This window comes from Panthera onca, chromosome B3 (assembly GCF_046562875.1).
Source record: "Panthera onca isolate mPanOnc1 chromosome B3, mPanOnc1 haplotype 2, whole genome shotgun sequence".
Lineage (NCBI taxonomy): Eukaryota > Metazoa > Chordata > Mammalia > Carnivora > Felidae > Panthera > Panthera onca.
Window position 1 is genome coordinate 51919247 of NC_138344.1, and position 22640 is coordinate 51941886.

General features: G+C 40.8%; 2 protein-coding genes across 3 annotated transcripts in view; both read left to right on the forward strand.

Annotated features, from left to right (window-relative positions):
- The window catches only part of MYO5C (myosin VC), a 102817-nt gene extending 87911 nt beyond the window's left edge, over positions 1 to 14906 (forward strand). The window contains exons 39-41 of the mRNA XM_060618503.3: positions 9725 to 9899; positions 10304 to 10384; positions 13512 to 14906. Of these exons, the coding sequence (XP_060474486.3) occupies positions 9725 to 9899; positions 10304 to 10384; positions 13512 to 13664 (409 nt within the window). The 3' untranslated portion in view covers positions 13665 to 14906. The remainder of the gene's footprint in view (positions 1 to 9724; positions 9900 to 10303; positions 10385 to 13511) is intronic.
- Positions 14907 to 16062: 1156 nt separating this feature from the next.
- GNB5 (G protein subunit beta 5) overlaps positions 16063 to 22640 on the forward strand; it is a 58796-nt gene continuing 52218 nt past the window's right edge. The window contains exons 1-2 of one of the 2 annotated variants that reach the window (XM_060618504.3): positions 16063 to 16158; positions 21389 to 21542. In XM_060618504.3, coding sequence (XP_060474487.1) covers positions 21417 to 21542 — 126 coding nt within the window. In that variant the 5' untranslated portion in view covers positions 16063 to 16158; positions 21389 to 21416. The remainder of the gene's footprint in view (positions 16159 to 21388; positions 21543 to 22640) is intronic. The other variant, XM_060618508.3, reaches the window with a different exon arrangement.

A 22640-nucleotide genomic window follows, 5' to 3' on the forward strand; every position in this document is an offset into this window, starting at 1 on the left:
CATTCCAGGCAGGAGAAATGAGGCAGGCAAAGGCATAGTGCTGGAACTGAGGAGGACCAGTCCCCAGGCTTTGGTAGGTAGCGCTGTCTAGATTAGCAGAGGTTTGTTTTGGGAGCAGCAGGACCAGCAGGCTGAGGACATGGTAATCACTTTTGAGGTGTGTCCACCTTTACTTATCTCTTAGTTGAGGAAACACAAACCCTGAGCTACTGTTTGAATTAATGCTGTCACATGATTAGAAAACACATAAAATAGTGTAGATATTTAGGATTTTTTATAATGTGTACAGGGATTTGATACCTGTGTGTGACTTGAAAGCCTGAGGTCGTGTTGATAGTATCTTAAGCCAAGAAGTAAACGAGACATCCATTAAACCTTTTCAGCATTAATGAAACTTGGAATTGGACATCCCCTCAAACCAAGCTGGCAAATTCCCATGATACCAGGTTGAGATTTTCAGATAAGAATGAGTATTCCTGGGATACCTGGGTGGCTCAGTCGGTTGAACATCTGACTCTTGATTTCAGTTGAGGTCATAATCTCATGGTTGTAAGACTGAGCCCCATGTCAGGCTCAACACTGATGGCACAGAACCTACCTGGGATTCTCTCTCCCTCTCTCTCTGCCCCTCCTTCCCCCTCTCCCTCAAAGTAAATAAATAAACATTAAAAAAAAAAGAAGGAATATTACCAAAGACTAGCCTTTGTGGATCTTTTTCTTTTCATTGAGAAAGGAAAGGGTTCTGTTTATTTCACAAGCTCCAAGAAGAAGCCCTGTAGGTCTCTGAGGTAGGATTCAACCCTATTTAGAGTATGAATACTTTATGAACACATAAACCTGAATGTTTCATTAGAGTCTTGACTAAGCAGTTGTCATTCCTTCTGTGGGTTCTCCATGAGTGAAGATGGTCATAAGCAAGACATGTGACTCTAGGTCCTGTAACAACTGTTCAGAGGAGAGGCAACTTCTGTCCCCATGGGTGCTCAGTGCTTTTTCCTTTCACCAATCAAAAGTGGACATCCAGGAAATAATTCCTTTAGAGCAGGTTGCTCTGAATAGCACATGCATTTGACAGGGATTCATTCATTCAGGTATTTATTAAGCCACTGCCATAGCAAGGCCCATAAGGATGTGAGGTGGCTTTACAATGAAAACACAAGCAACACAATAATAATACATGAATTCAGGTAAAAAATCAAGACCCAAAGGAAAAAAAATAGTAAACTGTGGACAGAGTAGCTAGAACACTGTTTCTAGCCCATGGGGGCTTTCTGGCTGGCAGGACAAAAAGCAAATGTTGTCATCGGCTCTTTGGTCTCGTTGAGCATGGTGAGGCTGATGTGCTCAGGGAAGATTTAAAGATTTTCCTAGTACCTATTTTTTTGTTCCTAGTCATGAAATATAAAAATACTATTTCATGTGGAACTTTATCTCACAATCTCCACAATAGCATTTTTACAGCAAATTTCATCGTGGCTGCTTTGCCCAGTGATCTTTGATAAAAGCCAACATACAGCATGTGGAGACAGTTCTGTTAGGAACCAGAATAACGTGGCCCAAGCACATACATTTCTTGCTGTACTGAGGGAATTTGCAAAGAACATGAAAAGCATTGATTGGGGCCTGAAAGGACAGGCAGAATATCAGCAGACCAAGACTTAGAAGAATGAACACAGGCCTCAGTAAAGGATAACTGATGGTAGGTATTAATAGCTCCCTTTGAATGGAGTGTCAGATTGGTTACAGAGATAAGTAGAATGCCATTTTCCAGGGTGAGCAGTGCATGCTTTAGTCCCTCAGCAGTGGCAGCCACCATAAGTTGTTTTTTTGTGTGTTTTTTTTTTCCAGAAGGCTTTAAACTATGAATTCATGGGGCGCCTGGGTGGCTCAGTCAGTTAAGCGTCCGGCTTTGGCTCAGATCATGATCTCATGGCTCATGGATTCGAGCCCCATGTCAGGCTTTGTGCTGACAGCTCAGAGCCTGGAACCTGCTTCAGATTCTGTGCCTCCCTCTCTCTCTGCGCCCCCCTCCCCCTGCTCATGCTCTGTCTCTCTCTCCTTCAAACATAAATAAAAACAATAAAAACTTTTTTTAGATAAACTATGAATTCAATTCTGTTAATAGTTATTGGAATATTCAGATTATATATTTCGTCTTTGGTGAGTTTTTTAAAGGAATTGGTCCACTCAAAGTTGTTGAGTTTATGTGCATAGACTATTGACAGTATTTTCTTATTATTTTAGTTTCTGTAGAATTTGTAGTGGTATCTTCCCCCTTCGATTCCTATATTGGTGATCTGTGTCTTATCTTTTTCTCGTGATCCGTTTTGCTAGAGGTTTATCAATTTTACTGATCTTTTCAAGTAACCAGTTTTTACTTCTATTGATTTTTCTCTATTTTAAAAAAATTAATTGATTTCTATTACTGTCTTTATTATTTCATTCTTACTTTGGATTTATTTTGCTCTTTTTTTTTCTAGTTTCTTAGGGGAGAAGCACTGGTTATTGACTTTGAGACCTCTCTTTTCTAACATAAGCATTTAATGCTATGAATTTCTCTCCAAGTGCCAACTTTATCCCACAAATTTGGAAATGTTGTATTTCCACCTTTGCTGAGTTGAAAAATAGTTTCTGATTTCCCTGGAGTCTTACTCTTTGCCCTGTGGATTATTTAGAAGTACGTTGCTTCTTTTTCAACTGTTCAGAGACTTTCTTGCTACTTGTCTATTCCTAACACTTAGTTTGATTCCATATGATTAAAGAACATATTCTGTCAGGCACACTCTTGGAAACAGAAGGGAGAATGGTGGCTGCCAGAGGCTGAGGAGAGCGGGAAAAGGGGAGGTGTTGTTCAGTGGATAAAGAGTTTCAGGTCTGAAAGATGAAAGAGTTCTAGGGATCTGTTGTTGCACACCGTTAACACTACTATACTCTACACTTAAAAATGGTTAAAATGCCGGGCGCCTGGGTGGCTCAGTTGGTTAGGCATCCGACTTCGGCTCAGGTCATGATCTCACAGTCCCTGAGTTTGAGCCCTGCTTTCAGCACAGGCTCTGTGCTGACAGCCCAAAGCCTGAAGCCTGCTTCAGATTCTATGTCTCCCTCTCTCTGACCCTCTCCCATTCATGCTCTGTATCTGTCTCAAAAATAAATAAACATTAACAAAATTTTTTTGGTTTTTAAAAATGGTTAAGATGGTGGGGTGCCTGGGTGGCTCAGTTGGTTAAGCATCTGCCTCTTGGTTTCAGCTCAGATCATGATCTCATGGTTCATGAGTTCGAGTCCCACATTGGACTCTGTGCTGACACCGTGGCGCTTGCTTGGGATTCTGTCTCCTTCTCTCTCACTGCCTCTCCTCTGCTTGTTATCTCTCTCTCTCTCTCTGTCTCTCCCTCTCAAAAATAAATAAACATTAAAAAAATTTTAAAGTTAAGGTGGTAAATTATATGTCTTTTATCATAATAAAAAAATAATCTCAAGGTGCACACAGGTTGAAATATATCATAGATTAAGACACCAGAGTCACTAACCATCCCACTTTGAGAATTGCTCAGGTTTATTTGTTAAATAAAAACTTTTAAATATTTTTACATTAAAAAAACTTTGTATGATTTCAATTCTTTTTAAATTTGTGAAGATTTGCTTTTATGCCTAGAAAATGATCTGTTTTTGTGAATGTTCCACATACAGTTGAAAAGAATGTATATTCTACTGTGTTTGGGTGGAACGTCCTACAAATGTCAATTAGACCCAGTTTGTTGATGGTGGTTTTCAGTTCTATATCCTTGCCGATTTTCTGTGTATTATTTCTGTTGATTACTGAGAGGAGTGTTGAAGTCTCCATCTGTAATTATGAATCTGTATGTTCCTTCAGTTTGTCAGTTTTTGCTTCATGTATTTAATGTCTTCTTAGTGAGTTGACCATCCTAACATTATGTAGGGTCCTTCTTTAGCCCTCTAATGGTAATCTTCTTTGCCCTGAATTCTACTTTGTCTGAAAGCCTACTTTTTCTTTTGATTAGTGTTCTCATAGTGTATCTTTTTTCATCCTTTTACTTTTAACCTACCTGTGTCATATTTGAAATGACTTACTTTACTTCTTTTTTCATTTGAGAGAGAGAGAGAGAGTGTATGTGTGTGTGTGTGTGTGTGCGCGCGCGCACGCGTAAAAGTGGGGAATGGGGCAGAGGGAGGGAGAGAGAGAGAGAGAGAGAGAGAGAGAGAGAGAGAGAGAGAGAATCCTAAGCAGGCTCCACGTTCAGCACAGAGCCTGACCCAGGGCCTGATCCCATGACCCTGAGATCATGACCTGAGCTGAAATCAAGAGTCAGACGCTCAACCAACTGAGCCACCCAGGTGCCCCTAAAGTGACTTTCTTATAGGCAGAGTACATTTGGATCTTGTTTGGTTTAGTTTTGGATTTTTTAAAGCAAGTCTGACAATCTGTGCTTCTTAATTGGAGTGTTTAGGCCATTTCAATTTAATGTAATTATTAATATGTTTAGATTTAAGTCTACCGTTTTATTATTTTCTATTTGTTCCTTTGGTTTTTATTTCTCTGACTTCCTTTCTCTGACTTCTCTTGGGTTCTTTGAATATTTTTGATACCACTTTTATTTTTTTTTAATATTTTTAACATTTATTCATTTATGAGAGGCAGAGAGCACAAGCAGGGTAGGGGAAGAGAGAGAGGGAGACACAGAATTGAAGCAGGCTCCAGGCTCCGAGCTGTTAGCACAGAGCCCAATGCAGGGCTCGAACTCACAAGCTGTGAAATCATGACCTGAGCTGAAGTTGGACGCTTAATTGACTGAGCCACCCAGGCACCCCTTAAAACCCGTTTTAAATTTATCTACTGTGTTTTTTAGTGGTTGTTTTTTGTGTTTTTATGTTTTTTGTGTTTTTTAGTGGTTGTTCTAGGGATTACAGTATGTATACTTAACTTCTTCAGTCTATTGAGAATCATTATCTTAACCATGTCAAGTGGAATGTAGGAAGCTAACCATCACATAGTCCCCTTTCCCCTTTCCACTTTATGTTATAGTTGTTTTATGTATTATATATACATAATCAAAAACTGTTCTGGATAATGTTATAATTTTTATTTTAAACCATCTAAAATATATTAAGGAACTCAATAGAAGAATCGCCTATTATATTTACTCACACATTTACCATTTCTGTTACTCCTTCATTCCTAAAGTTTCAAGTCTTATTTTTTCTCCCAAATGTCATGTTAATATCATTTCCTTTCTTTCTGAAGAAATTCTGTCAGTAGGTCCTTGTACAGCAGGTTCACTGGTAATACTTAGTTTTCTTTCACGTGAAAATGCCTTCATTTCACCTTTGTTCCTAAAGTATGTGTCTTAGGACTTAAAGACTTAGGATGTGTCTAGGTGTGGATTTCTTGGGGTTCCCAAGAATCTCTTTGAGATTCCCTGAGCTTTTTGAATCTGTAGGCTTGTATATCTCACTAAATCTGAGACAGTTTAAGCCATTTCTTCAAATATTTTCTCTGCATCTTAATTTCTCCTTTCCTCTGGAACTTCAGTAACACAAATGTTAAATCTTTCATTATTATCCCATGAGTCCATAAGGTTCTGTTTATTTTTTGTTTTTTTCCCTTTATATTCTTTAGATTAAATAATCTCTATTGACCTTCAAGTTCACAGATTCTTTCCTCTGCCATGTCTATTTTGCTATTGAGCCTATTAAGAGAATTATTTTTGTTACTGGATTTTTCACTTCTAAAATTTTCATTTGGTTTTTCTTTATATCATTCTATTTCTTTTCTGAGACTTTCTATCTTTCCAGTTACTTCAAGATAGTTCATCTTCACTTTTTGGAGCATTTTTGTGATAGCTTCTTTAAAGTCTTTGTGAGATAATTCTAAGTGTGCATCATCTCAGAGTTGACACCTGCTGATTGTCTTATTTGATGCAAATTGAGGTTTTCCTGGTTCTTCATATGTCAAGTAATTTTGAATTGTATTCTGGACACTTTTAATATTACACTATGAGATTTTGAATCTTTCATTGTTATGGAGAATGTTGGTATTTTTATCATATAATCACACCATTTGAGTTCACTTAAAAGTTCTGACCATCCTTGGTGGCTCATGTTTCCCACGTCAGTTTTCAAAGCCTTTGTAATGCTGTTTGGTTCTGTCTCATGTGTGACACACAGTGGTCAGTCTGAAACTTGCATGGTGCTCTGTCTCATGGTTAGTCTTCAAACTATGTGTGCTGTTGAGGATCAGATCCATGCATGAGCCCAGAGGAGTGTACCAAGGAGTTCATAAACAATTTCAAGGGATTGCTTTCCCAAGTTCCTCCTCCTCCAAATCACCCCTGATACTTTCCAGATTGCTGGAAATCCCTCTTTGGTCCTCCAGACAGAAAACTGGGGCTTTACTTACCTCACTGTGTGGTGTACTTCCTGCAAACGTCTTCATCTGAGGCTCAGTGGTGGCAGAATAGAACAATGGAGGTTCACCCCCTTCTCATGAACCACAGTTGCTCCATTTGGAGAAGATTTTTCTCCCTGAGAATTTTAGCTTCTTCCTGGACTCCATTGCCACCATTGCTACCACAATGAAATTGGGGCTTAAACGTGAAAGAAGAAGGTAAAAGGAGAGGATTTCCACCCTCTCAGGAGCTTTAACACACCTCTTTTCAGCCCCTCAAGCCAGACCTAGAGGGCTCCTTCTGGAGCTCTTTGTTGTCATCAGTACCCACCGCTGAGCTTCAGGCTTCTTTGAGGTCAAGCTAATGAATAGCAGATGGAATAAACTGGTAAACTGATTATCCATTTGGCAATACCTCAAATACTGGTTTTCTTCCCCGATCCATCTGGTACTATTTACCTTTCAGAGTCATCAAATAGCTGCTTCAAGATATTCCATCAAGCTTTTATAGTTGCATTCATTGGGAGGGGCAAAATGGAGTGTGCTCTTACCAAGAACCAGAACTCCACCACTGATTCCCTCCCCCACTCCCACTTTTTTTTTTAATTGAGGTATAATTAACATAGTGTTATATTAGTTTCAGGTATACAATATAATGATTCAACAACTCTATACATTACTCAGTACTCATCAGGATAAGTCTACTATTAATTTCTTTCATCTGTTTCGCCCATCATCCCACCCACCTCCCTTCTGATAACCACCAGTTTGTTCTCTGTATTTAAGAATCTGAGGGTTTTTTTCTTTGCTTCTTTTTTCCTTTGTTTTGTTTCTTAAACTCCACATGTGAGTGAAATCATATGGTATTTGTATTTCTTTGACTTATTTCACTTAGCATTATAAGCTCTAGGTTCATCCATGTTGTTGCAAATGGCAAGATCTCATTATTTTTTATGGCCGAATAATATTTGATTGTACATATATACCACACCTTCTTTATCCATTCATCTATGGACCAGATATACACCTGGGTTGCTTCCATATCTTGACTATTTTAAATAATGCTATAATAAACATAGGGGTGCATATATCTTTTTGAATTAGTGTTTTTATTTTCTTTGGGTAAATACCCAGTAGTGGAATTACTGTATCATATTCCACCACTGATTTTTTTAATTTTTTAATGTTTATTTATTTTTGAGAGAAAGAGAGAGGGAGAAGAGGAGTGGCAGGGAGAAAGGGAGACACAGAATCCGAAGCAGGTTTCAGGCTCTGAGCTGTCAGCACAGAGCCCAACACAGGGCTTGAACTCACAAACAGTGAGATCATGACCTGAGCCAAAGTCGGACACTTAACCCCCTGAACCACCCAGGTGCCCCTCCACCACTGATTCTTAAGTGAGAGAATTAACATGCTCAACATCCAGATTAAGGAAGTACTGTAGCAGGACCAAATAGAATGGATTAGAAGGGACAAGATGAGAGGCCCAATAGGAATGTATTGTAATAAGGACTCAAACTAGTGGGACAAAACTGACAGTGCAAAAAAGAGGGAAACCAGTGTAAGAGATGGTATCTCATACTCAGTACATCCCTATGGAATTGTTGTCCCAGTGTTATAATCAAAGACCCACATAGGGAGTTGCTAATTTAAAAGGTCAGAGCTAGAAATGACCTTAGAGATCACCTAGTTCAAAACTCAACTTTTTAAAGTTTATTTATTTAAGTAATCTCCCCACCAAATGTGGGGCATGAACCCATGGTCTTGAGATCAAGAGTCACATATTCCTCCAACTGAGCCAGCCAGGTGTCCCCAGTCAATTTTTTTAAAACAGCTTCATTGACAGATAATTTACACGCTGTGAAGTTCATCTGTTCTGTAAACCATACCCATATAGTTCAATGGTTTTTGGTATATTTACAGAGTTGTGCAAACATCACCATAATGTGATTTTAAAATATTTCCATCACTCTATAAAGAAACCTTATACCTATTAGCAGCCACTCTTATCCCCTACCACATCCCACCTCCCCAGTCCCCCCTCCCTCAGCCTAGGCAGCCACAAATATATTTTCTTTCCCTATAGGTTTGCCTGTCCTGGACACTTTTGTAAATGGAATCATAAAATGTGATATCTTTTCTTTTAGATATTTTTAAGGGTATTTATTTATTTTGAGAGATACAGAGACAGTGCAAGTGAGGGATGAGCAGAGAGCGGGGGGTGGGGGGGGAGATAGAGAATATCAAGCAGGCTTTTCACTGTCAACACAGAGCCTGACATGGGGCTTGAACTCACAGACTGTGAAATCATGACCTTAGCCGAAACCAAGAGTCAGATGCTTAACCAAGTGAGCCACCCATGTGCCCCAAATGTGATGTCTTTTGTAACTGGCTTCTTGCACTTAGCGTAAAGTTTTCACCACTCATCCATGTGACCACATGTATCACTACCTCATTCCTTTTTATTGCTGAATACTATTCCATTGTATGGACGTACCACAATTTGTGTATCCATCAACTGGTGGACATTTGGGTTGTTTTCATTTTTTGGCTATTATAAATAATGCTGCAGTGAACATTTGTGCACAGTGTTTTATATGGACATGCTTTCAGTTCTCTTGAGTATTAGAAGTAGAGTTGCTGGGTCATATGGCAGTTCTATGTTTAACATTTTGAGGAACTGCCAAACTATTTTTCTTAGCAGCTATGCCATTTTACATTCCTACCAACAGTATATGAGGGTTCTCAACATTCTCATTTACCCAGAGAGGTTGAGTAACTTTCCAAGTTCACACAGTAGATTGGTGGGACTAAAACCCATGCCTCTTAATTTATAAACTTATGATAATTACTCATTGAAACAAGAATAAAAACCCCAGTGGACTGAATTAAAGCCTTCTACCAATTGAAAATTTTCTGCCAACTTAGGAAATGAGTTTTTTATACCAATGTAAGTCTTCAAATATCACTATGGTTTTTTCCTTTAGTAGATTCTCAAATCCATTATTAAGGGTGTTTTAATAGATTACTTTATAAATTATTACAGTTGCTGCTTTTTGCTCAGATTTTCCCCAAAGTTTATAACTGGTATGGCCCCTCACCCCAGACCATCAAGATCCTTAGAACCATGGGTCATGAGAGCTGATCATCTGGTGCAACCCCCTCATGTTACAAATGAAGAAACTGCTGGACTGTGGTCCTAAGGCTGTCAGTGAACTTGGGGACCCTCTCAGTACACACTGGGGGATTCAGCACCCTACTCTGAAGCGTTCTCAATGGATCACCCACTCTTGTCTGTTTTTCTGGCTTTTACTCCAGGTGCAACATCAGTTACTTAGAAGAATGGCTTAAAGATAAGAATTTGCAGAACAGCTTGGCTAAGGAAACTTTGGAGCCTCTCTCTCAGGCAGCCTGGTTGCTTCAGGTCAAGAAGACCACAGACAGCGATGCCAAGGAGATCTATGAACGCTGTACCTCACTGTCTGCTGTGCAGGTGACCACATTTACAGAGTGTGTCCCTGATCTTCACTACCAAATCATGTCACTGATGTCCCCCTTTCTGGCTTAGCCAGCGATAGGGTGTATCTGAGGCTCTGTGTGCTCTTTGAGGAGATGTATCTTCCATGGACCACCATCTTATCTAAAAAGCATTTATTTAATACTAACTTAGAACTTTAAAACACAAAAGTGCATTCCCTGCCCACAAAACACAGATGTGTATGTATGGAGAGCGGGGGGCAGTAAGGAAGGAGGCTGGACCACATGGTTCCTAAAGCCAAATTACAATGTTAAAGAACTATGTGTGGTTCCCAACAGTTCCCAAACCATTGAATCATTATTTCATGGACAGACTTGTCCTTTTTCATGGTCTAACACCATCTTATGTGCTGTTTGCAGATCATAAAGATCCTTAATTCATACACACCTATAGATGACTTCGAGAAAAGAGTAACTCCATCCTTCGTTCGCAAAGTACAGGTACGATCCTTAAGCATGTGCCTTTTATTTTTTATTTCCTTATTTTTTATATTAACTATAATTGATTGTCAAATTGGTTTCCCTACAACACCCAGTGCTCGCCCCAACAGGTGCCCTCCTTAATGCCCATCACCCACTTTCCCCACCCCCCATCAACCCTCAGTTTGTTCTCAGTATTTAAGAAGTCTCTTATGGTTTGCCTCCTTCCCTCTCTGTAACTTTTTTTTCCCCCTTCCCCTCCCCACTGGTCTTCTATTGAGTTTCTCAGGATCCACATAAGAGTGAAAACATATGGTGTCTGTCTTTATCTGCCTGACTTATTTCACTTAGCACAATACTCTCCAGTTCCATCCACGTTGCTACAAATGGTCAGATTTCATTCTTTCTCATTGCCGTGTGGTATCCCATTGTATATATAGACCACATCTTCTTCTTTTTTTTTTTTTGGTTCATATTTTTATTTTTTTATTTTTTTTAATATGAAATTTATTGTCAAATTGGTTTCCATACAACACCCAGTGCTCATCCCAACAGGTGCCCTCCTCAATACCCATCACCCACCCTTCTATCCCTCCCACCCTGCATCAACCCTCAGTTTATTCTCAGTTTTTAAGAGTCTCTTATGGTTTGGCTCCCTCCCTAACTTTTTCTTTCCTTCCCCTCCCCCATGGTCTTCTGTTAAGTTTCTCAGGATCCACATAAGAGTGAAAACATATGGTATCTGTCTTTCTCTGTATGACTTATTTCACTTAGCATAACACTCTCCAGTTCCATCCACATTGCTGCAAAAGGCCATATTTCATTCTTTCTCATTGCCATGTAGTATTCCATTGTGTATATAAACCACAATTTCTTTTTTTGTTTTTTTTTGGCTTATTTTTTTTTCCTTTTTTTTAATATATAAAATTTATTGTCAGATTGGTTTCCATACAACACCCAGTGCTCATCCCAAAAGATGAGCCCTCAATACCCATCACCACCCTCCCCTCCCTCCCACCCCCCCATCAGCCCTCAGTTTGTTCTCAGTTTTTAACAGTCTCTTATGCTTTGGCTCTCTCCCACTCTAACCTCTCTTTTCACAATTTCTTTATCCATTCATCAGTTGATGGACATTTAGGCCCTTTCCATAATTTGGCTATTGTTGAAAGTGCTGCTATGAACATTGGGGTACAAGTGCCCCTATGCATCAGCACCCCTGTATCCCTTGGGTAAATTCCTAGCAGTGCTATTGCTGGGTCATAGGGTAGATCTATTTTTAATTTTTTGAGGAACCTCTACACTGTCTTCCAGAGTGGCTACAACCAGTTTGCATTCCCACCAACAGTGTAAGAGGGTTCCCGTTTCTCCAAGGGATGTGCTTTTTAATTTTCAGTATAAGAAATTGATATTGAGGAGTGCCTGGGTGGCTCAGTCGGTTGGGCATCTGACTCTTGATTTCAGCTCTGGTCATGGGATGGAGCCCCGCTTTGGACTCTGCGCTGAGTGGGGTCTGCTTAAGATTATCCCTCTCTCTCTCCCTACGCCCCTCTCCCCTACTTGCACTCTTTCTTTCTCTAAAATTAAAAAAAAAAAAGAAATTGATATTGAATTACAGTTATAGAAATTTAAGATTAAAGCACATTTACCAAACATGCAAATGAAAGGCACTTAGCAAAAGCAGCAGGAATTTTCTCTGTCAAATACCCCCGTTTTCAGAATCCATTTTAGCCTCAGTGGGAAGGGAATGAAGACACCAAAATCACCACTCAGCTGCTATGTTCCTTCAGGATGTCTTGTTTATTATCAGTCTTCTTATCAGTCTGTGCAAGAGAGCAGAGCCTGAATGGAAACAGAGTCTTGTATACCCATTTTTTTCTTATTTAAATCCCTAAAGTTTCTTCCCCAATCAACTAGCACATCAGTTCTCAAAGTTTAGTTCAAGGATCCTGGGCATTCTGGAGACCCTTTCAGTGAGTCTGCAAAGTCTTCTTTTTTCTAAATATGTGTGTGTGAGGCACACTTTTCCTTATAGACTTCAACCAAAGTAACATGTCACTATGGATTTAAGGTAGAAGTGGATACAAGTTTCCACCTGTCATATTATGTCAGGCATTAAAAAGATTTACAAAAATATAAAACAATACTGCCTCCTAAATTTTTTTGTTTTCAAAAATAGTTATTTTTCAATACATGTTTACATGCATTGGGTTTGTTCTTGTTATTTTAATGATTTAATATTTTGAAGTATTTTAATTACTAATATGGTAAATATCAATAGCTATACCTACATACACAAAGCTCTTTAGGGCCCTCAATAATCTTTAAAGGGTATAAGGGGTCTTGGGGCACCTGGGTGGCACAGTCAGTTAAGTGTTCGACTCTTGATCTCAGTTCATGTCTTGATCTCAGGGTCATGAGTTTAAGCCCCATATTGGGCTCCATGCTGGCCATGTAGGCTACTTAAAATAATAATAATAATAAAAGTACACTTTATTTTTTTTTTTAATGTTTAATGTTTATTTAATTTTGAGAGAGTGAGAGCAGGGCGGGGAGGGGCAGAAAGAGAGGGAGATACAGAATCCGAAGCAGGCTCCAGGCTCTGAGCTGTCAGCACAGAGCCCGATGCAGGGCTCAAACCCATGAACTGCGAGATCATGACCTGAGCCAAAGTCGGCTGCTTAACCAACTGAGCCACCCAGATGCCCCAAAAGTAAACTTAAAAATAAAAAGAATATAAAGGGGTCTTTAGACAAAAAGTTCACAAACTACTGAACTAAAAAGAAGGATAACTGCTATAAGACTTAATCTGTGAGATCTACTCATGTTTGGGCTTAGAATTATACCACAAGAGTGGATAAGAATAGAAAACAGATCCATTTACAGTCATTCCATCCTGTGGGAAATTAACTTCTGAGGTCAAACAGAGCACTTAAGTAAATATTCATGAGAGCAACTGGAAATCCTGCATAGACCATGTCACCATGGTATTGTGTTGTTAAAATACTCTTTTGTGTATTCTCTCACATGATTTTGAAAGGAGCTTTTCAGTGAAGCTGGAGTTGTGTTTTCCTTACTCTAGACTTCTAAATAGTCATAAAGCAGAATGCACCGGTTTCCTTATTCATTTTTCTTCTGGTTCTTATTTCAGGCTCTCCTAAATAGCCGGGAGGATTCATCACAGCTGATGTTGGATACAAAATATCTCTTTCAAGTTACCTTTCCTTTTACCCCCTCTCCACATGCTCTGGAAATGATCCAGATCCCCAGCAGTTTTAAGCTAGGTTTTCTCAATAGATTATAGCAGGAGAAAGGAGAGGAAATGTATGTTTCCCTCAGAAGCCAAATGAAGGTCAAATATGAGGGATGTGGTTGTTAATTGGGACTGGAAATGCTTTGGAATGTGATGCAAAGAAGCAAAGAAGAATTCTCCAAGATGGGCCACATCTTCTCTTGTTCCCCGTGATGGTGCTGCCACTGTCATTTTGTAAGAGTTAACACACCAGCTGCGGTTGGAAAGGCCATGCCTACCTTCTGAATCACAGCCAACTTTTACTGGAATTCCTCGAAGGCCCATGTTTTCTTCCCAGGTGCCTCTTGTCTAGATCTGTTTTGTGACAGGGCTCCCCTCAAAGGGAGTATGATCTGGGGACACAGTGCCCCTTAAGTTTACTAATGTTCATGTGAAGCCCAGGTACATTTATGAAGCCGCGAGTGGGTTCCAGGGCTGAGTCTTCCAGGAAATAATCCCATTTGGCCACAATGCCCTGTCGAAATTCCTCTCACCCCATGCCTCCTGCCCAGGGTGGGTGGGGTGGGGTTCCCTGACTTTCACTAAAAATGCTCCTGCATGAAAAAATATTTATTATTTAAGAGCCCTCTAGTTTTTAGGCAAATATTCAGTCTGAAATGAATCACGTGAAGTGTTTTATGTATATATCTACCTAAAACGAATATATTATTAAAATTAATTGCCAGGGCATTTACCACCTCTTCTGAAAGAACATTTCTTTATGTTTTATCTGCCAACATATTGGCCATATGTTTTTCATTGTTCAATATCGTTCGTGCAACAGCTTCTCTAAAAACTAAGTTTAAAAGGCAACCTAATTGGTTTTCTCTCTCTTTTCAGCATTCAAATGTTTTTAAATTTTCCCATAAAAAAAACTGAAGAATTATGTCAGTTCTTCCTGTAGAGAAACCAGTATTTCCCAAGTTTCATGAAAACCGACGATCCCTTTTCCCCCCAGACGTTCTCATTCCTTCCTTCAGAGCACGTGATGTTGCACTGCTAGCCTGTGGCATGTGACCCATTCCAAGAATCCAACCAGCCTTCCTGTCTCTGACAGACTCACAGGCATGAGCTGTGGTTCTGTCCCACAGATCTATGTTTTAGGAGTGATAATACATGATTATGAAGCAACATCACCCTATTAATATGTAACAATGCCTTTTCATATTATAAATGATTTAGTTCTTTTAGATACATTGTATATGAAGAAATGAAAAAGTAGAACTTTTACATATTTTAATCAATAAAATAAATTACCAAATGAGTTGGGTCAGGTTTTTTTTAATTGCTGGGAGACTACATTTGTCTTACGGGCACGAGGTTTATGCTTTTCTTCAAGGGTTGTATACTTAAAGATGCTGGGATCTTTATAGATTCATAATTTCTCATAAAATGTGTATAAACAGTTGGGATACCCGGGTGGCTCAGTCAGTTAAGTGTCTGACTCTTGGTTTAGGCTCAGGTCATGATCTCACAGTTTGTGGGTTGGATCCCCATGTAGGACTTGGTGACAAGGTGGAGCCTGCTTGGGTTTCTCTGTCTCTCTCTCAAAATAACTTTTTTAAAAAGTATATAAATGTTTTTAGAAGGGAAGTAAATATGCCATAAGTCCTGCCTCAGGCTGTGCCTCCATGGGCTCCCAGACAGTGAGAGAAGGAGGGGCTACTTGGCAGAGACGTGAGTGGGTTTCTGATGTGCACTTGTGACCTTCTCCATGCCCCTTCTCCTCTCCCCATCATCCCTAGGCCACAGGAGCCCATCACCCTTCCTTTTCGGTTCCCACAAGTCAGGGTTCTTGCCTGCTTTACAGCACTTGCCCTGGGCTATAGAAGCCGGTAACATTGCCCATCTCCTTTGCTACCCTGTGAGCTCCTGGAGAGCTTGTCCACACCTTACTCATTCCACTGCTCATCTTGATGCTGGTGAGATGGGACAGGGCTGCAGGAGCAAGGTCCTATTAGAGGCAGCAGGATTGGAGGGGAGAGGCTGGTCAGCCTTGAGCAGGAGTAGATCTTGTTTGGGAACAAGACAAGTGGACCTTCAGAGGCTGAAAACTTTATGCATGGAGATGGGAGAGGGGCACTCATCCCACATCCTGCTCAGTCCCACAAAGCCGAAGGTGGGAAGGATAGCCAAAATGAAGACATGCTGGTGGGCTGAGGACTAAGAAGGCAGGAGGCGCTGGTAACAGTCACAGGGGAATGTTAGGGTTGCTCAGTGGAGCGGGAATGGATTCGTGAGGGGCAAAGCTGCCACGTCTGCCTCCTGCGGAGGGCAGAGAACTGAGCCCGAGACACAGGTCAGCGGAGGTTCTGAGGGCATCTGGTGCGGATGAGCAGAAGGATGCCATCGGCAGTGCGTGCCCGTGGGAAGGGACAAAGCTGCTGAGCCTCAACACCCAGATAAGGAGATTAGAGGTGAGGCTTCTGCTTCGGCACCTTCCCCTTGGAGCTGCAGGTCTGACTGACTCCTCAGCTGGTCGCTCCAAGTGTTGACTCTCTGGAAGGTATGTATGTACTCACATATATGCAGGCTCTCCCGCACGCTCCAAAAGTGTTCCTATGTGCACACACCAAGGTGTTAGGTGGGATTTCTGGGAGGTAGGAGCACAGGTAAGGGGAGGTTGGGGGGTTAATCTGCCTGTTCTAATTGTTCTACAACCTGCATGTGTTTCTTTTGAAATACTAGGAAGGTGTTTTGTTTTAAAAATATATTTCGTGCTGGCATCCAGGGGGAAAAAGTTAGGCATCTGTAAAGTCATATAATCTGTTTTAAAAATGGATCCAAGTAACACTTTGCATGTGAACATAAGCCTCAGAACGCAGCTTATGGAATAGGAAGGTTTTAATACAAATGTTATATAGTCACATCTGTGAGCTATATCCACACTGTCATGTGCATCAGAGCTTTCTTCTTCTTTATTGCATATCACAGTTTATCCGGTCTGTCGATGAACATTTGGGTTTTTCCATGGGGCTATTCTGGATAAAGCTGCTATGACATCCTTATTCATTTTTTTGAGGATATAAGTATTTGTTTCTGATGAGTGTATATCCAGGAGTAGAATTGCCAGCTCACAGATTATGTATAGCTTTAGTAGGTCCTATCAACCAGTTTTCCAAAGAGGTTGTACCAGTTTATACTCCCACCAACAAGGAAAAGGGTCCAGTTCTCCACACCCTTGGCCACACTTTGAATTGTCAGTCTTTTAAATTTTAGGTATTCCGGTGGGTAAGTACTGGTATAGCAGTGTGGTTTTCATTTGCATTTCTTTGATGACTAATGATATTGAGCGCCTCTTATATGTTTATGGACCATATGAATGTCTGCATTTGTGAAGGGTCCGTTCACAGTCTTGTATTAAAAATAATAATCTTGGGGCCCCCTGGGTGGCTCAGTCTGTTGAGTGTCCAACTTTGGTTCAGGTCATGTTCTTGTGGTCAGTGAGTTTGAGCCCTGCGTCGGGCTCTGTGCTGACAGTTCAGAGCCTGGAGCCTGCTTCGGATTCTGTCTCCCTCTCTCTCTGCCCTTCCCCCACTCAGGTTCTGTTCCCTCTGTCTCTCAAAAATGAATAAACGTTAAAAAAATTTTTAATAATTTTTAATGAGATAACGCACACAAAAATGAGCATTGTGAAGCATCCATTTCAGTGGTTCTCAGTATATATGAAAGGATGTGCATTATCTAATTCCAGAGGCTTTCCATCACCCCAGACAAGAAACCCCTTACACATTAAGCAGTCACTCCCAATTCTCCCCTCCTCCCACTTACTGGTAACCTTTAATCTACCTTCCCCGTCTGTATGGATTTGCCTATCCTGGACATTTCATATAATTGGAGTCACAGTAAGTGGCCTTTTGTGTCTGGCTTATTTTACTTAGCATGTTTTCAAGGTTCATCCATGTTGCAGCCTGTAACAGAATTTCATTCTTTTTATTTAATTTTTTAATGTTTATTTTTGAAACAGAGAGACAGAGACAGAGCCTGAGCAGAGTCAAGAGCAGAGAGAGAGGGAGACACAGAATCTGAAGCAGCCTCCAGGCTCTGAGCAGTCAGCACAGAGCCCGATGTGGGGCCCAAACTCACAAACTGTAAGATCATGACCTGAGCCGAAGTCGGTCACACAACCAACTGAGCCACCCACGCGCCCCTGATTTCATTCTTTTTTATTGCCAAATAACATTCTACTATATGGGTATACCATATATTGTTTGTTTGTTGATCAACAAATAAACCCATCTGTTGATGGGTTTGAGTTGTTGACACTTTGGGCTTAAATGCTACTACAAACATTCATGTATGAGCTTTTATGTGAACATGTGTTTTCAGTTTTCAGGGGCATATACCTGGGAGTGGATTTGCTGGGTCATATGGTGACAAGTCTGTTCAGCTTTCAGAGGAACTGCCAAACTGTTTTCCACAGCAGCTGCACCAGTTTACATTCCACCAGCAAAGCGGGGTGGGGTGGAGGGGGAGTTGTTTTGCCCGTTTTATTTTTATTTTATAAGTAAAAACTGGAGATACCCTACATATGCAATAATAGGAGGTTGGTTTAATAAATTATGACCGGACATAGTATAGAGTAATACCAAAGCTGTTATCACAAAACAGATCTGTAAGTACTGACAATAAATGAGGTGAAGAAGGCAAATAGCTAACAGCCTTATTTGTGTAACTCACAAAGCTTTACCTATGGTGTCAGAAGAGTCTGGAAGAATATGCACCAAATCTAAATAAGGGGGAAAAAACGCAGAGCAGGTTATAGGGACTTTCACTTCTTTCTATCTTTGGCCTGTACTCTTAAAAATAAATATAGGGTGATGGGTTGTTCAGTAATTTTCAAATTATATATTTAGGTGAAAGATTGGAAGGACATTTTGTGCTTGGCGTGGGATTAGGGGAAGGTTTGAGTTCTATGGACAACCACAGAACAACTTCATGTCAAGGCTTGTTTTCTTGTTTTTTTGTTTCTTTATTTTTTTAATGTTTTTACTTATTTATTTATTTATTTATTTTTGAGAGAGAAAGAGACAGAGCATGAGCAGGGGAGGGGCAGATAGAGATGGAAACACAGAATCTGAAGCAGGCTCCAGGCTCTGAGCTGTCAGCACAGAGCCCAATGCGAGGCTTGAACTTGTGAACTACGAGATCATGACCTGAGCCGAAGTCGGACATTCAACCGACTGAGCTACCCAGGTGCCCAAGGCTTGTTAAAATGGGACATTTTTATATTTTTCTTGTCAAAATGTTCACTGAGACACTTGTCCTAGCTGGGAAAAGTTCCCTCACCATAAAAAGGATTATTGACCATAAGTATGGTAGAATGTGCTGAGAATAAATTTAGTCATGATATAGATGCTGAGTGAAAAACACCAGTGTATAAAAATATTAAAACTATAAAATCTACTCTTGTATATGCCAAAATGTGGACAGGAGTCTCTCTGGGCAGTGGGATTGTAGATGATTATTTTCCTCCTTATACCTTTTTGATTTTTCCTGACACTACAATGCCCATGTATAATATTTATAGTTTTAAATACTGTAATATTTCTAATTTAGTTTGTTGCTTGCCTGCTTAATAACCAGATCTAAAATGCTAGCTGTGTGAAGCGATTTAAGGTTGGTATGTCTCAAAACTGGTGGTCTCCATTAGAAAATGGTGTTTTCCAAGAATATGCAATAGCACTACGAAGCAAAAAAACTAAAGTTCAAAATTATACATGGCATACAGTTCCAATTTTTTTAGAGTATAAATATATGCTTATGAAGACACTAGAAGAAAACACAAAGTGTTAACAGCAGTTACTTCGTTAGTATAGGGCATGCAGGTGATTGTCCCTCTTCATGTCCTTCTGTTTCCAATTATTTCTAATAAACATGTACAGCTCTTATCATTTGATAAAGTTTAAAATTCAGTGTCTCCTTCCAGATTTGGAATATTGGCATTTCTTTTCTCCTTCCCTTTCTCTTGCCTTCCCATAATGCCTAGCCATGCTTGTATTCCTTCTCCACTCGGTCCCTCAGGTTTCTTCTCTCCTTCCATTTCCACAGTTGCTACTCCATCCAGAGCTTGTTTCCTCTTTCCCAGAACATGATAACAGTTTCCTAACCTAGTTGATTCCCCTGTTGCGCATTCTCTCTCTGACCTACTTCTGGAAGCACAAATGCTGGAATAATCCACTTGAATGACGTTGCTGCCTTGCTGAAAAACCCATGGCTCACCTTCCTAATGCTATTACTTGGAGTCCTCAGCATGACCTAGTGACTGGCAGGTGTGGGCAGTGGGGGGCAACATTACCAGGTCCTCGCCAAAGGCCAGGCTCCAGTGGGCAGGCCCTTGAGTGTTTTATGAAAAGGCAGAGCAGACTGATTGTGCCGGTTCCATGGTAAGTGTTGCGGAGTCCCACTGCACACAGATTCAGGCTCCACCACTGACCTTGAACATGTTTAATCCCCTGGCACTTCCTCAGCTGTAACACAGATGTCTGCTTCCTTCCTGGGGTGGCTGTGAGCAGTCAGGGCCAAGCAGTCCATGGTGGTCAGTAGCTGGTTCCCTTCTGATCTGTCCCACTCTTTGGAACACCTATTAAATCGGCTCTACCGTGATGGCTGCTCCCTCCCCCTCTTACCCTCTTGTCCTCATCTCCAGCAGTGGCACTGCAACACCTAGCTTCCCCAACAGAAACCTAAGAGGCATTGTAGACATCTCCCCCTCCTTGTCCCCACATGTCGCCAAGTCTGGCTCCTTCTTCCTAAGTGTGGTCCACATACATCTCACACCATTGTTTCAAGTAAGGCCTTCATTGTGTTCTGCCTGAAATGTGGCCTTAAGCTCACCTCTGCTTCTTCCACATCTCTAGCCTCCCTGCCCCCCCCCCCCCCGCCCCCTTCCCACTGCTATGCTGCTTTTGCTGCTACTGTAGGCACTCACAGGGCAACTTAACATCTATGGAGCATTCACGGTATTCCAGCCTTGAGCTAAGCTTCATGAACTGTCTCTTCTAATTCCCCTGATGACCCTGTGACAATACATGTTAAGATCCCCATGTGATTGATTAGCAAAGATCCAGAGAGCTCAAAGTAACTTGCCTAAGTAGTGGGGCCAGGATCTGGTCAGCCAGAGCCAGCACCCTTAGCCACCAGATGGTTTTGCTTCCGTAAGTTTGCTCTCCCTCCAGTGGCCTGGGCCTGTCTGTTGACCTCTTGATAGACAGACAGGGACCCTGGGTCTATGGCTGTCAAATATTTAATAAGTGGGATGTGTCCCTTGCAGAAAACCAATACTGCGTTTACTCAGCCTTACAGTATTGGTTGAGATCAGGCTCTACCATTTTCTGACTCTTTATTCCAAAAGTGTACCTTAAAGGCAGAATTTTTTTAAGTTTTAAATTATAGTATCCATTACAACAATGCTTTCCACTGCAAAGCCCCACAGGATTAATATTGTGCTGCAAAGATTAATTGCATCCATGTCTGAAGCTGCCAAAAGAGCCAGTTAAATGGTAACCCCAGAAAACCTATTGTCTAATGCTTTCTTCCTGATTAAATAAACGAGTTGGTGTTGACCCAGCATGTTGTAATAAATCAAAGGCTATACATTAACTGCATATACTTCATCCCACATGTAGAAGTCTGAGCAACCATCATGATAAAAGGAAGATGAGGTTTTAAAAGCTGTTTCTGTTGGCTTTTCTCATGCACATATGTCCCTTTCTCTCTCTCTCTCTCTTTTTCAGCTTCATTTTGGGCAAAAAAAAAAAAAAAATGTGTGATCAGACCTTTCTAGTTAACGTATTTGGCTCCTGTGACAAATGTTTCAAACAACGAGCTCTGAGACCAGTTTTCAAGAAATCTCAACAGCTCAGCTACTGTTCAATGTGTGCAGAAATTGTAAGTACCACCTTTTAGAAATTTAAGTAGTTACCTGTTTTTAAAATGATGTCTAATGTTTGGGTCCTGTGACAGAGGAATTTACACACACACACACACACACACACACATACAGCACACATGGGCTCAGTGAGGCAGTACAGCATGCGAGTTCAGGGTGTGGACGCTGGTCTCTGACCTCCTGAGTTCAGATCCAAGTTGTGTTCTTTGGTGGTGGTGTGCCAGCAGATCTCTACTCTCTTAGGAGGTAGGTTTTCCTATATGTAAAATAGGAATAATAGCACTATCTCATAAGGCTTTGTAAGAATCAAATGAGTTCATTTTATTAAGTATTTATGTTTTTTAAGTTTGTTTATTTTGAGAGAGAGGAAGAGGAAGAGAATCCCAAGCAGGCTCTGCACCGTCAGTGTGGAGCCCAATGCAGGGCTCGAACCCACGAACCATGAGATCATGACCTGAACCAAAGTCAGATGCTTAACCGACTGAGCCACCCAGGTGCCCCTGATAAAGTATTTAAAACAGTAGTACCCGGCACAGGATGTGCTCAATGAATGTTTTGGCTATTATTATTTTTTAGGACTAATGTTTTTTGCTTCTGCTTTCTACTAGTCTGCTAGGCAAGCAACTAAGATAAAAGGGACTCTGGCAAATAAACAGCCTGGAAGTACCTATCCAAAGACCTTGGTCCAGCTCTCCCTAGGAACAACTCTATTGAAGACTGAACCCTATAGGGCCTCAGTAGTAAACAACATTAAGTTCAGGGAAAAGTGTTCCTTAGGCCTGAGACTTCAGTGAGGGCTGGGGACTGAATATAAATCCTGACATTTTTCAAAGAACACAAATGAATCCTCACTAGAGGTGACTATGCGTCGGCTTTATTCAGATCTTTCAGCATAATGCCCATAGCATGGCTGAAGCCCTTGAAATTAATCCTATCTCAGAGGATTTGCAAAGCTGGGCTCAGTAATGTGGCTGAGCAGAGCCCCCACCTGGTCAAAGGTGGTAGAGCACTCTTCTCCAGAAGCCCAATAGGAAACCCCCCAATTATCAGCACATTTTAAAAACCATGTATCAAAGAGAGGAGAGGGGAATTTTACA